Here is a 14,262-nt window from a genome sequence, read left to right as displayed (position 1 = left end):
AAACGGTTTTTGATTTGCCTGGAAAATAGCATATGGCAATTTCGCTATCGATAAAATCAGCACAATTAAGTGACTAATTTTGATTTATTGCAGCAAAAGACGAAAACATTCGACGCATCATGAAGGAGATTGAACATCTCTCCGACGATTCCAACAAGCTGTCGCAGATATCTGAGCTGGCTGCAAGTTTGAGGTAATGATCTATTTTGAATGCTGTGGTCGGGGTAAAATCTTATCTTCTCTTTACCACAGATGTCCCCATCAGCTGCTTGAGGAAGCGATTCGAGACTTGCAGCGGGAGGTGCAGCGACAGCTATCGGAACGACAGACTAACGATACCCAGCTGAACATCCTGGAGTTGACGTTGAGCACATCGTAAGATTTTTTTTGCATTACCAAGCGTCTCCATTGGACGATATGTAGTTTGATGGAGCCGCATGGTGACAAAGCATAAAATAGAGTTCTAATCGTGTCGTAAAACTTTTCAGCAACGGAATCCAGAACATGACGGTGGTCTTTTCGAAACCCGACAAGCGTTCCCAATGGGAGGAGGCCTTCGCAGAGGCCAAGCAGAAGCTCGCCAGTGCCATCGAGCGCAGCCATGTTCCGGACTTTCTGGTGTCGGTGCCGATCCGGAAAACTCGTGCCGGTTTACAGTTCACTTGTGCCTCACCCACGCTGGGCGTTCAGCGTGACGTTTGGGTTTGTAACAGCGACGGTTACGTCGGCCAGGTTTGCGTGCTAAGTCTGGTGCCGGAACCGACCGTGACCAGCTGTAACGGCGTGTGTAACGCCCGTATCCTGTGCGTAGCGTCCGTTCCTGCCTCTGATGATGGGTAATTTGAATGAATTTTCAACTCAAATTTGCAAAATTAGTTACGATCTCTTCCTTCCACCAGCCACCACACTGGTATCAACATTTCCGTGCAAGATCCGTCGGCGTCGCTGGCAAACACCATAAACTCAATAGTCAATTCGACGTCAAAGTCACGCGAGAAACGACCCTCGAAAACGGCCGAAGAAGCGAACAAGAGCAGCGCGAGAAACTCGACCGACATACAGCTCGACTCGGGCAGCTCCAGTGAAGATTCGGAGACGGAAAGTCAACCGGAGCGAGCGGCAAGTCCGTCCCAGCTGGTAGCGGCAAGTGCTCCCTCACCGGCGGCGGTACCGATGGCCGGGGTTCATCGCCATCAGGAGTCCAACTCGGAAGAAACGGACGTGCAGCAGTCGACCATGTGGCTTGGCACCGAGGACGGTTGCATCCACGTGTACAACTGCACCGATAACATCCGCATCAAGAAGAACAAGATCAAAATCTCCCACATAAGTGCTGTCTACTCCATTCTGTATTTGAGCAACAAAGTGTTTGTTTCACTGGCAAACGGTGATGTTTGCGTATACTCGAGAGATCACAGTGAGTGTTGGTGAAGGTTCGCGGTAGCGGCCACTTGCTTAATTACTTTATTTCTAACATTTACAGATGGTTGGAACACGGCGAACCCAACTACGATATCCGTAGGAACAGTCTCGAGTCCGGTGACCAAATTGCTGAACGTGCACGACAAGCTTTGGTGCGCAATTCAGGGCTGCATAAAAATACTGAACACCACAACATTGCAGGTGAGAATCGTCAGATCATAAGCAAAGTCGATCACATTTTTTACCGTTATTACTTGGATGGTATCGGATAACGAAATCGTGATTTTTTTTTTGCATAATAGAGTGATGATCATTTTTCATTAAAAATTATGAACGGCTTTTTTGCAGATCGACAGCCAAATCCAGATATCCAATGATTCAAAACCAATCACGAACATGGCGATCATGAACGATTACGTCTGGATATCGGTGCAAAATTCAGCACACCTCAAGTGTTGCCACTACGAAAGGTATGTTGACCAAAGGCAACCATCACAAATTTTCAACTAACATGTATTTCCACTCTTCCCAGCTTTGAAATAATTTTCGAAGTAAACCTGGCACCTTCGGTGAACAAAATGCTCTCCAACTGTGATGACATCATTCGGCAGCACAAAGCGGCCTGTCTGCGAGTAACTTCGCTGCTCTCGTGCAAGGATTTGATCTGGGTGGGAACCAGCGCCGGCGTGCTGTTGACGATCGCGGCCTCCACCGTCTGCAAGGGTTCCTCGATTCCGGCCGTCACGGGTAAGCAAGTTACGCAAATGTAGTTAGCTGCAGAAGTGACCCTCTCTCATATTCCAGGAATTCCCCACGGCCACACCGGGCACGTGCGATTCCTGACGTTTGTGGAATCGCCAACCGCGGGAAGCACGGACGATCTGTCCAAAGTGGGTAGCAACAGCACCAAGAAGTCGGATGCCGCGTCCACCAACAATCCTAGCCCGAACTTGCTGGTAATTTCCGGTGGCGATGGATACGAAGACTTTAGGAGCTCCGGGAGCAACAGCGTGAGCGAGATTGCCGGCCGGGAAGACAGCACAAACCATTTGCTTCTTTGGCAGGTCTAATTTGTTAGTTTTGTTTTTAATTTTAATTCAGTGCCGCGTTTTTTTTTTTCTCTCGAAATTGTATTGGCAAGCTGGACTTGCTAGTTGTATTATTTTGCTTTTACAAAGTCACACTCAGAACATTCGTTTGCAAAACAAGTTAATTTATTTTGTAAATGTATGACAATAAAAGCATGAAATGTGGCAACAATTCCAAAGCAGACATAATTTTCTAAACAAAACAATAATTATACGGCTTTTTGGCATTCAAAAACTGCTAGAATATTTGTATTCAAATAGGTACATACATTTGTTACGTAGAAATAGCAAAAGCATGAATTTTTAACTGGCCTAAATCATGTTGAAACATTGTCCTGGATACAGATATATGAAACGGTTTCAATACCCACATTGCTGTACATTTTTGGTTGATTTCTCATCGATTTCGTTCATTTTAGTCCTATAATCGTCTAAAACTGAGAACATCTTCGCTATGCCGATCATTTTATTTCATATCTCTTAAAGTATTACTCGTACTCATCATAAACGCAACTGTAATAATCGCTCGTCGTATTATGAAGGAAATACAATACCAAAAAAAAAGAAGACGTCTTGTATATGTAGAAAACAACACTTTTCTAACTTTGTAACCATTCACTAAAAATAGTCCGTTGCTAGTTTATCTGTGTAAACACAAGAAATTTTCCATAGGCACTATAATTACCACGAACCGGATAATATATATATCGATAGATTTTCTTTCAACTAAACAAATGTTAACAATAACTTTACGGCGTTTTCGCAATGTTGAAACATTTATAATGAATATTCCAAGAACACAAAACCAAGGTTCAACTAATTAAGTCACGAATGATAAAGAAAAAAATATCAATGTTCAAAATACCTGAAAACATAACACGTTACTGTGTGACAGAGAAACCATATATTTAGATAATATTTTCAGATTCTGCCTCCCAAATCGATCGGCAGAACTGCATTAGATAAAAATTAAATTATTTATAACGATCGACAACACAGGAATTCATAAAGTTATATACGAAACAATTCGTGTTACATTATATATGATATAAAAAATCATAAATCATGTTTGCTGTTATGTAACAATTGCGCGCTTTTTTTTCTTCTTCCAGCTGGTAATATCACTGCAAATAACACTTGAGTTGAGATTTTTTTAAACCCATTATTCCACCAGCGCCAACTCCCCTTTGAAGGTCTGCTGAGCATACACGTTCCGTTGGCCTTGGCTACATGTCACCGCCGTGAAAGTAATACCCACCGTGTCTCGTCCATCCACCTCTCTGTTTGATCTTTTCGTCATTCAAAATATACACCCGATCTCGAATCTGGTGTCGTCGGGAATGAATCACTCTTTTTTCTCACCCATTCATTCAACGGTATGGTAAGTGTGTAAAGAGCGCAAAGACAGCAACAAAAATATCGCGTCTACTAATTTATTGTCTAGTAAACGCCAAACAACAACGGCAGTGTTGGGCGCCACGTTGTATGTGATAAATTTATGAAAGAGCTGTACTGTCCCAGTGCTGGTATCTGAGAGCGTCACTTCCGCTTAATGTTGAACAAAATCGTCAAACTAACAGTACATATTGAACCAATTGTTTGTTAATTTTAGATTTTATGTGTTATTTTTTCTAAAATTATAAGTAAGAAAAAACTTAATAATGACAAAAAGCAAGAATTGACCATAAGTTACATGGGACAAATATGCGTAGAACGGCAATGATCAAATTTAAGCCAAATTGACTCCTATTTTTATCAAGCGTTAAAATTTTATGAATGTAGAAAGCTGAGCAATTCTCTAGAATTTCGCAAATCGAATCTTCTTTTTTTCTTTTTGCATGAAACTTTGTCGATCGAGTCATTATATCTAGGGTTAGTGAAATTTCACGATTTCGCGGACAGCGTAAAATCCGCGAAATATCGTGAAATTTGATGTTTGTGTGAAAATGTAACAAATTTTCACCAAATAATTTATCAAACTCAAAAAGGAATAAAAATTATCTTATGAACTACCGTAATCTGGGGTGAATCGGGACTACAGTCTGAATAGGGACAGCAGTTTTTAGAGCACTTAAAGCTTTTAAATTTGGAAATGGATGTACACATTTTGAGGGCCTGAGTCTGTTCTAACCGAAACCAACCAGAAAAATCAAAATATTGTGCTCCAACATGCTTAAAACTGCTGTCCCAATTCGCCCCATGTGTCCCGATTGACCCCAGTTTACGGTACTGTAGAACTAAGCGAGTGAATACCCTGGTTTAATTACTAATATAGGTTTTTTTTTTAAATAACAACTTAATAAATATTTCATTCAAAAATACTATTCAATTAATTTTATTAGTTTTCAATTAAAAAGCTTGAATATATATGTATGTCAAGTTGATATGAATGAACATTTGAAGAATTACGTTTTTTGAGTTTTTTTTGGATACTAACTAATTTTAGTAATATTTTCAATCGCTGTATTAAAACTGCTGTTTCATTTGAAAGGTATAGTTTTGATAGAAATTAAAAGAATCAAGCTTTTTTTATTCAAAACAAAATGAAGTGTATTGTTTACAAAAACATATCAATTTTATTGGGCCTGTTTTATTTGGGTGGATGACTTCAGTGAAAGTTAAAAATAAACCTTTTTAGTTTTCTTTTCTCATTTAGAATAAAAATTTCGAATTTGTTGAAAATTATATTATTTTGGCAAATTGATTTTAAATTTCGGTTTTGAAAAGTGAGCTACAACCCTTCAAAATGTGTTTAATGGGCTAAATGTTGCAAAAAATTCAACTTATTTTACTCATTTTGACTGGACAAGATTGTTAAATCTTGCTTTGATATAAAACAGGAGGATTTTGCTGTGTCGCATTCAAATTAAGTGAATTTTTTAGTTTATTGAAGAATTATATATAATGAAGCATTAAAAGTAATTTCTGTGGTTTGAACATAGGATTTTCAGAGTTATTTTAACATTTTTCGAGTTCCACGAAATTTGCGGGAATTTTGGTGTTTTGAAATTGAGGTCCCCGTGAAATTTGAAATTTTCGAGCGTGAAAAATCACTAAGTCCAATTATATCCAAATGAGCGGAACTGTACGGATTTTTTCCTTACCATACGGATTTTCAACCCTTTCCGCGGATTTTTAGCAGGCCGGAATTTTATACGGAATGTTTCGCATAATACGGTTTTGTACAAAACTTTAACTTTAATGGTGGATTAAGTATTGTTTTTATGTTATAGCTTGGTTAAATTATTCTACAAAATTGATTTTTTTCAATTTGAAAAACATATAATTTAACCCAAAAATTACGAATCGAAAAAAAATCGAATGGCCCATGGGGTGAAGTTTTAATAATAACGCGTTGAATATTTTTAGTTTGTAATGTCATCAAATTTTAGTGTAACCATTTTAATTATATTTTATCAGTATTTTTTTGCAATTTTTGGTATTAATTTTCTAATAAACAATGTTGTATCCTAACAGGTGCGACAAAGGAATATGGCAGTGTATTAGTAAATCATTTTATAAAATGGCATTTTGATAACATGAAGTGAAGATTAAACTTTTTTTCCATATTAAGTTCCTTCCTTAATTTAAAAGAAGTTTATGTTTGATGAAAAATATCATCCAACTCAGTTTACACCATTTACGAGGTTCAGCAGACTCAACTTATTGCATTGCTAGAAACATTTTTGAATACATACTGGAAATATCTATATTACTAAAATTACGTCCAAACGAGCGATTGTTCTTCGTGCTCCATATAGTCATCATGTCCCATCTTTCTCTATCCTCAAAGAAATTTTCAAATTCATTGATAATCAAATTCATTTTTTAAACCGTAAACAACTCGAACTCCAGTTTTAGAAGTCTCATGGCAAGTTGTAATAAAATGGTAATCTGTTACAAGGACGTTTTCTTTTCAGAATCATTCATCTACTTAGCAGTGCGCTGACCAACGAATATTTTGCAACTTTCAAAACGAGGAAAATCAGCAATACGGAAGGTGCACTTTGCGAGCCAACATCCGCTGGATTTTCCAGTGGATGACACGTTCAAGTTCATTCCATGGCCTTTTCGGCGGTTGACCCATAATAAAAATTCTCAAGCGCCACCACAAGACAAAGCCCCACACAGATTGAACACAACGTGGTCGTCGTTCGGGGAGGTGGAAGAACCCAAGAAAGTCGCACCGTCATTTGGGGTTAGTTGTATACTGTAGAAATGGTTTCAGAGAGCTTTGACCTGTTGTTCTAAGTTACCCATTTGACGGTACTTTTGCTGCGTTTCGCCTCTGGCTTTTGCCCGCCCACGTGCTCCAAGACTGTTGAGTTGACTTCTGACTTAGCTGCGTGAGTCGCCAACTAGACCAACGTCTTCAGGGGTGTTAAAATGTGTACACTCAGATTCTCATTCACCGACTGTATCTCCGGTCGTGTTCTGCGTAGAAGCGTTTCCTCTTGGCTATGAAATGAATGTCCCCTCTATTCCTCTATGCCCAATTGTTGATTCGCAGAGTCTGGCCAAGAAATTCATCACGCTGTACGATCTGACAAAAATGTACTCTTATATAAGAGGTAAAGCTTCTGGACGACGTCAGTTTCAGTACGAGACCGGGCGCGACCTGTGAAGGTTCACTTGAAAAAGCTTCTAGCCAGTATAGCAACAGTCAGAACAATGCGATCATACGTGAGTTTCAGTCACTAGCGGAACTATGGAAAATTTTAATTGTGAATAAGTTCATGGTTGAATGATCTCAACATTATTTTGAAACAACCAAAAAGTGTTTAGTGCATTAGTGACTACGACAAAATTTTTTTTTTTTCATTTTTCGTGATTTGTTGAAAAAAAAAATAACGCAAAACAACAGTTATGACTAAGAAACCACGTCAGTGTGATGAAAGGCGACTATTGCAAAACCCACATCAGCTAAAAAATAGTATCAGAAGAGTTTGTCTAAAACTTTGTTAGATTTTCAAATGCTAAGCTTTGAATCTCAATGCGGGAAACAAGAGAAGAAGAAAGAGTGAGGTACAATCGAAGAAGTTAGTTTTCAATGACAAGTCTTTGTAGCAAGTTTTTCATCCAAAAAATCTTGAGAACTCACTCTTGTTTGCCAAAGTAATAAGGTATTCCATGAGCACCTAATTCTAAAAGGCATTTTCAACTGAAAAGAAGCAAAAATAAGCTCAGCAGGAATTGGTTAAATTAACCTGCCAAACATATGGAATTTTTTGCTAAGTTTATTTACAGTAATGTCGATGCAAATATTATTCAACGTTTATGTGTTTATGTTTTTCGCTTTTTTGTGTTTATAAAATCAAGTAAATAGCTCAGCTGGAAGTATGGTGCCTTCCTCACATTCAAAGGGTAATGCTATCCAAAATAGATACAAAAGGGCGGACCTTTCAGTGTTCTATCAACTTGATTCATTATTCATACCATCAGATTGGGTAGTCAGATCTTCATAATTCAGGGCAGTTATGTGCTTATAACTTTTGATAGGTCGTCAGATCTGAGTTCGATTTGGAGCGTCGTTCCGTCGGTTCGTTTGATTTTTTCGCGTTCGCCGTCGGAATATTTTGGTGTTTTTTGGGTGAGTGTGTGCGTGTGCGCGTGCGTCTGCGGCTGGCTCTGGTTGCTTCGATGACAACCAGCTCGCCAGTTCGATTTGGAGCGTCGTTCCGTCGGTTCGTTTGATTTTTTCGCGTTCGCCGTCGGAATATTTTGGTGTTTTTTGGGTGAGTGTGTGCGTGTGCGCGTGCGTCTGCGGCTGGCTCTGGTTGCTTCGATGACAACCAGTTCGCCAGTTCGATTTGGAGCGTCGTTCCGTCGGTTCGTTTGATTTTTTCGCGTTCGCCGTCGGAATATTTTGGTGTTTTTCGGGATCGTATGGATTCCAGAGACAAGCAGACACTGAATTGGTGAGCTCGTTCCTTTAAGGAATATTCTACTCGAAAGATTCTTGAAATATGTTTAAGTCTATCTTATCTACGTTTCGTTCAGCCTATTAAATTTAATTTTCTACCCGGGTAGATGTTGTAGTTGAAATGTCGCGATCGTATTTCTAGTTTGTCGAGGTTCACATTCAGCCGGGTTTCTTTGTTTTTTGTAATTGTTTAATGAGAAGATTCGTTTTAAATTTCGCGCTAGATATACACTACCTTACAACTCGACCAGTCGTTTCCCGTGATAAGACTTCCGCTTAGTAATTTATTTTTTTTCCTTTTCATAACATCGTATCTTCTCAGTCATTTATTGGTTGCTTATTTTATAATAATTCAAAAATTCAAATCGTTTCTACTCCATGGTCGGTCTACTCTATGTAAATGTTATGCTGAGTATAATATTTCAACATTTAATTACATACTATTTTGATTCTTCTTTCCACAGCCGGCTGTCTAAGATTGAATCATAAATGCTAAATTCAACAGCAAATAAACGGGAATTGTCTCATCAGCAGCATTCGATTGTTTGCCTTGAGAATAATACATCACCCTATAAACAAAACTTATTGATTTTTGGGTCACATCATCATCTTCTATGATGAATCCTGACCATTACCCTTACCCACTAACAAAATCCCAAGTAGAAGTAGTTTTTCCGGCACACGTGGGGGTGTGGATATCGTATAGAACCCACCCTTGGTAGCAACCTGTGCTAACTAACATTCCCGCCCCAATCCCCCGAGATCTACAAACTGACATGGCGGGCGCCGTTGGTGGCCAATGACTGTTACTTATTCGCACCTGCTCTAGTTTTGATGATCTTGTTGTTTTATCTTTTCAGCGCATTCATGCATGCTGTTGATAAGAGAAACATCATTAGATCGTTGAATCCTTTGAGTGGTAGTGCTGATAGGATATTACGGTCCTGTTCAGCAACGGAGAAGGACAACCATGGGTGGTCTCTCATGCTCATGCTCATGCTCATAACTTTTGATAGGTCGTCAGATCTTAAATCTTTTGAACTCGTCGGAAAGGTCTTTTGATTACCTATCCAACGACAAGTCGCATGGTAGATCCGGACAACGTTTTTGTCGAATTTGCTGAGATCCGGCTTCTAAAAAGTTCATAAATAACACTCAAGTGCTTATAACTTTTGAAAGGGTTGTCAGATCTTCAATCTTCTGAACGCGTTGGAAACGTCTTTCAAGTACCTAAAAATGTATAACATGACAAGGTTTCATACAAAAACCACCCTTTTTACAATCTTCCGGAATTTTCGCAAAATCGTTTTTTTGCATAACTTTTGAAGTACTTCACTACACCCAAAGGAAAAAGATATATCAAAATCTGCAGCAGTGGATTTGCTGCATTTTATAACATTTTTTGCAGCAAGCCCGTAGACCATTTTTGTCCGTGTGTAAAAATGTCAGCGATCTGCAGTTCTCACCAACAAATATAATGCTGGCGCGTCCCCGAACAACACTTCAAAGAGAAGAATATGATGGTGCTTTGTCCCTCGTAATTCATCAAGCGTCCATGGCGTGGTGGTAGCGTGTCGGATAAACAATCAAGTAGATGATGATTCAATCCTCGTTCGGATAAATTTTTTTTCGCAATACCAGCAAACAGCAGTCGGTAATGTCGATAATGGTCGGTAACGGGCAAAAATGTTATACCCCTATATTGCAAAAAATGCATGAGAACAGATTTAATGCAGAATCTGATATACTTTCATGCAGCAATGTATCACAATCATGCGACCGCCCATTGGGTGTAAACTTTATAATTTTTAATAGCGACTTATGGGACCTCAAGACGGACCGAATGAGACCAAAACGGTCCAAATCGATTCAGCCATTGCCGAGATAACCCAGTGCATTTTTTTATCAACATCCCACAACACACACAGACATTTGCTCAAAATTTGATTTTGAGTCGGTATGTATACATGAAGGTGGGTCTAGGAGGTCAAATTAAGAATTTCGTTTTTCGAGTTATGTTATAGCCTTTCCTCAGTAAGGATTACCTTCCTAAACATTTTTTAAGGCCAAGATTCGATTAAGTCTACACAGAAAAAAAAATCATGGTAATATTACATCTGGAAAGGGGTACATCTTTTATGTCTGAAAAAATGTGTAATTTTACCTCTGAAAAAATGTGTAATTTTACCTCTGAAAAAGTGTAATTTTACCGCTATTCTGGTGTAATGTCGCATTTTCAGTCTGAATTGAGGTAAAATTACATCATAAAAGAGGTAATTTTCAACCTTCCAAAATTACACTTTCCAAATTTCCACAATTTTTTACTGTGTTGTTTATAAATTTTTCACAAAAACACAGCAAAAAATTGTGTAATTTTTGAAGGTGTAACTTTTGAGGTTATTACCTCTTTTATGATGTTATTTCACCTCAATTAAGACTGAAAAAAGACACATTACACCAGAATAGTGATTTGCATGTCACATTCAAAAAAAAAAATTATTATTAAACTCTGAAAATGTTTTTGCGTTAATAATTGGTTTAATTAAAAAAAAACATTGACACGAAAGCATGTTACCGAAAATGATTTCATTTGGTCTTGATAACTCAAAAATGACAACATTTTATTAAGGACAACTGTACGTTAATGGGCAATACAAAAATGTTTCTTTCCGAGTCCCCGAGGCCAGATCGAATGATTTGCCTGCAATAATTGAATTAACCTGACCACTTTATTCTAGATTATCCTTTCTCTTCTGGCATCGCTCGTGGTTGCCACTTCTGCACTTGGATATGGACTATTAGGAGGACTCGGTGGAGGATACGGCGGTTATGGTGGCTACGGTGGCCATGGCGGTTATGGAGGTAATTTGAGTTCAAAATAATACGGATTAACATTTAGACTAGCAAACTCGTTGTTTGAAACAGACCTGTCTTGGCACTTTTCTTATGATTAAAGCAGCACCGGCAGCGCTTTGTAAAGTAATGGTCTGAATCTTGATCTTGAGAAACCAAGTTTTGTTTGTCAATATAAGTAGCTATATAATTTGAACAATAACATTTCAGGGTACGGAGGTCCAGGATATGGAGGTTATCAAAATCCACGTGAGTATTTGTGAATCAACAAATAAATGTATGTTTTTATTCAAATGTTTTAAACATTTTTCTATCTTATTTTAGTGTATGGAGGATATGGTGGATACGGAGGTTACGGTTATCCAGGATACGGTGGATATGGAGGTAATTTATTTAAATTCAATTGTTGACCCATCAATAGGCTAAATTCTAGCAAAACATTGTAAAAGTGTCTTGCTCGTTCCTAATGTAAACATCAACTGACGTGAGCAGGATAGACTCTTTGTTTACACTTCAGCTTCGACCCTATAACATTGTTTTGCTTGAAATGCCAATTGGGATTGCTCAAACTTTACTCAATTTTCAAATAGTTGGCGTTCTTGGGATTCAACCAAATCTAAAGAAAATTTCGGTATGAGCCGTAGACTGGTATTTTGCTGTAAATTTTAAAATGATCAAAGTCAAAGCATAACAAAACCAAGCGTTAACGATGCCTCTTTGGATACAAAACAACCCCCCACAAAATGGGACTGATCGGTTGAATCTGCAATTGGGTACTAAAGCCCTATGTCAATTTTTATGTACAACGGTAAAAAACACGATTAATAACCATTTCTGATCACTTTTTCATTTAAATGCAAAAAAAATATTGACAAGACAACATTTTTCGATGGAACAACTGTTGTCCCCTTGGAACGAGCTGTCAAGTAGGAGCTTTTCTGTCAAGAAGGACCGCGAGGTTAATTTTTCAAAATTGATTTAAAAATCCATTTTAAACTCTTTGTGGTTGTACAAAGGGACTTTGTACTGAGAAAAATAAGCTTTATCACTGTAAATAATAATATCAGCAATCTAAGCTTCATTTTAGGACCCAATTTGCGCATTGCATTTGAAAAACCATTTGCTTTGAATTTTGATTTTTGGAATTTTTATTTTGAACTATTTTTTTGACCCAACAAGAAACAAGAAAATGTGACAAAATTCGCTAAATCTATTCGGAAGAAAGTATTGAGCAATCTTGCGCTAGTCTGAAATTTGATTTTCGAGCATAAACACAGCATAGGAGCATGCTTTGATCGGGCTGTTACACGGAGAAAAAAGAGTTCCCAAAATCGTGAACAAGCGTTCATGAAAATGGGAACCTCGAACAAAGTGTTCAAATCCCATAGTACCTACGATTTTGAAAAACGTACTATGAAATTTGAACACTTTGTTCGTGGTTCCCATTTTCATGAACGATTGTTCACGATTTTAGGAACTCTTTTTTCTCCGTGTATGTGAAAATATTGATGGAAGTGGAAGAAAATATTCGCAAAACCTGTCCCATGCGAGGTAGCATTTCAAACAAAAATAAAAAAAACTAAATTAAGCCATTTGTTCATACTCATTTTCTACACAGCCTATCCGACATTACACGGAAAAATGTAAATTTTTGAAATCGTGAATTGTGTTCATGAGTTTGAGGAATATAGTTCACGTTTATAGTGCAAATGCACCATACACAGGGATAATTTCCTTCGTGGTTCTCAAATTCATGAACACGTTTCACGATTACGGGAATTGTTTTTTTTTTTCTGTGAAATCAAAACTTGGGCAATTTATGATCCTCGGCAAAATGGGCTCTGACTCCAGCAAAATCGATCGACACATTTTAATAATATTATCATTCCCAATGCAGGTTACCCGAATAAATACGGTGGCTACGGAGGATATGGAGGAGGATACGGAGGGGGATATGGAGGAGGTTATGGCGGAGGCTATGGACCGTATGGATACAAACCTTATTATTAGATGTGAAAATAGTTTGTTGCAAGTAAACAAAATGTGATATTTGTTACTGTTATTAAATCCTAATGCCCATACTATTACGCATTTCAATTTAGAGATATCACATCCATCATTACGCAACTAATGATACTTTTGGAAACCGAACTGTAGAATTGAAATAGAGTGTAAGGAAGTATGGCAGTATTCTTAACTCAATTTGGGTCCAAAATGCACGTGCGACTAGATAGCACGAACTTCCCGGAATGCATGCTTAGCCCATTTCCCGTTTTTAGGGGAAAATGGCTCATAGGTGATTTAGCTATTAAATGATTGATTTTTCCTAATTACCGTATGATTTTACAACATTTTGGATAGTTGTAATTTAAACATTGTTTTTTAACTTTTTTGATGCAAAATAAGAGAGCCTCGAGAGCCTGCAGATCCCTAGAAATGAGTAGAAACTTGCAATAGAGACCACAAAAGACCCGGGGGTCGTTAAAGTGGATTGCTTTGCTTTTTTATCAAATCGAGCGTCCAATTTTACACAAAAGTCTTGATCCCCCTTTTAACGTTTTGAGGAAACTTAAACAAAATGTTTCTTATACATTTAATCTATCGATTTGCTACCAGTAAGAGCTATTTCACTTGATTCCTCCAAAATATTGCATGTTTAGTATGTGGGTAATTCTCTACCAACTCACACGAAATCGGGAAAAGTTGCCCCGACCCCTCTTCGATTTGCGTGAAACTTTGTCCTAAGGGGTAACTTTTGTCCCTGATCACGAATCCGAGGTCCGTTTTTTGATATCTCGTGACGGAGGGGCGGTACGACCCCTTCCATTTTTGAACATGCGAAAAAAGAGGTGTTTTTCAATAATTTGCAGCCTGAAACGGTGATGAGATAGAAATTTGGTGTCAAAGGGACTTTTATGTAAAATTAGACGCCCGATTTGATGGCGTACTCAGAATTCCGAAAAAACGTATTTTTCA

The 14,262-nt window shown here is 38.1% G+C and overlaps 2 protein-coding genes across 3 annotated transcripts in view; both read left to right on the top strand.

The window, feature by feature from the left end:
• The window catches only part of LOC120421153 (uncharacterized), a 64,819-nt gene extending 61,223 nt beyond the window's left edge, over positions 1 to 3,596 (top strand). The window contains exons 12-19 of the mRNA XM_039584347.2: positions 94 to 193; positions 253 to 375; positions 489 to 836; positions 900 to 1,417; positions 1,484 to 1,623; positions 1,771 to 1,892; positions 1,955 to 2,169; positions 2,227 to 3,596. Of these exons, the coding sequence (XP_039440281.1) occupies positions 94 to 193; positions 253 to 375; positions 489 to 836; positions 900 to 1,417; positions 1,484 to 1,623; positions 1,771 to 1,892; positions 1,955 to 2,169; positions 2,227 to 2,492 (1,832 nt within the window). The 3' untranslated portion in view covers positions 2,493 to 3,596. The remainder of the gene's footprint in view (positions 1 to 93; positions 194 to 252; positions 376 to 488; positions 837 to 899; positions 1,418 to 1,483; positions 1,624 to 1,770; positions 1,893 to 1,954; positions 2,170 to 2,226) is intronic.
• A 155-nt stretch (positions 3,597 to 3,751) lies between these two features.
• LOC120421297 (neuropeptide-like protein 31) lies at positions 3,752 to 13,367 on the top strand. 2 transcript variants are annotated; one of them, XM_052710322.1, is made up of 5 exons: positions 3,752 to 3,891; positions 11,172 to 11,295; positions 11,497 to 11,535; positions 11,611 to 11,670; positions 13,184 to 13,367. In XM_052710322.1, the coding sequence occupies exons 2-5, from the start codon at positions 11,263 to 11,265 to the stop codon at positions 13,331 to 13,333; spliced, it is 282 nt and encodes a 93-aa protein (XP_052566282.1). In that variant the 5' UTR covers positions 3,752 to 3,891; positions 11,172 to 11,262; the 3' UTR covers positions 13,334 to 13,367. The 2 variants fall into 2 exon arrangements, with proteins under 2 accessions (XP_052566282.1, XP_039440426.2); XM_039584492.2 differs by lacking the exon at positions 3,752 to 3,891 and adding an exon at positions 6,758 to 7,193.
• Positions 13,368 to 14,262: the final 895 nt, after the last annotated feature.

The sequence above is a fragment of the Culex pipiens genome, chromosome 3, assembly GCF_016801865.2.
Source record: "Culex pipiens pallens isolate TS chromosome 3, TS_CPP_V2, whole genome shotgun sequence".
NCBI lineage: Eukaryota > Metazoa > Arthropoda > Insecta > Diptera > Culicidae > Culex > Culex pipiens.
This window is presented reverse-complemented; position numbering and strand designations above follow the sequence as displayed.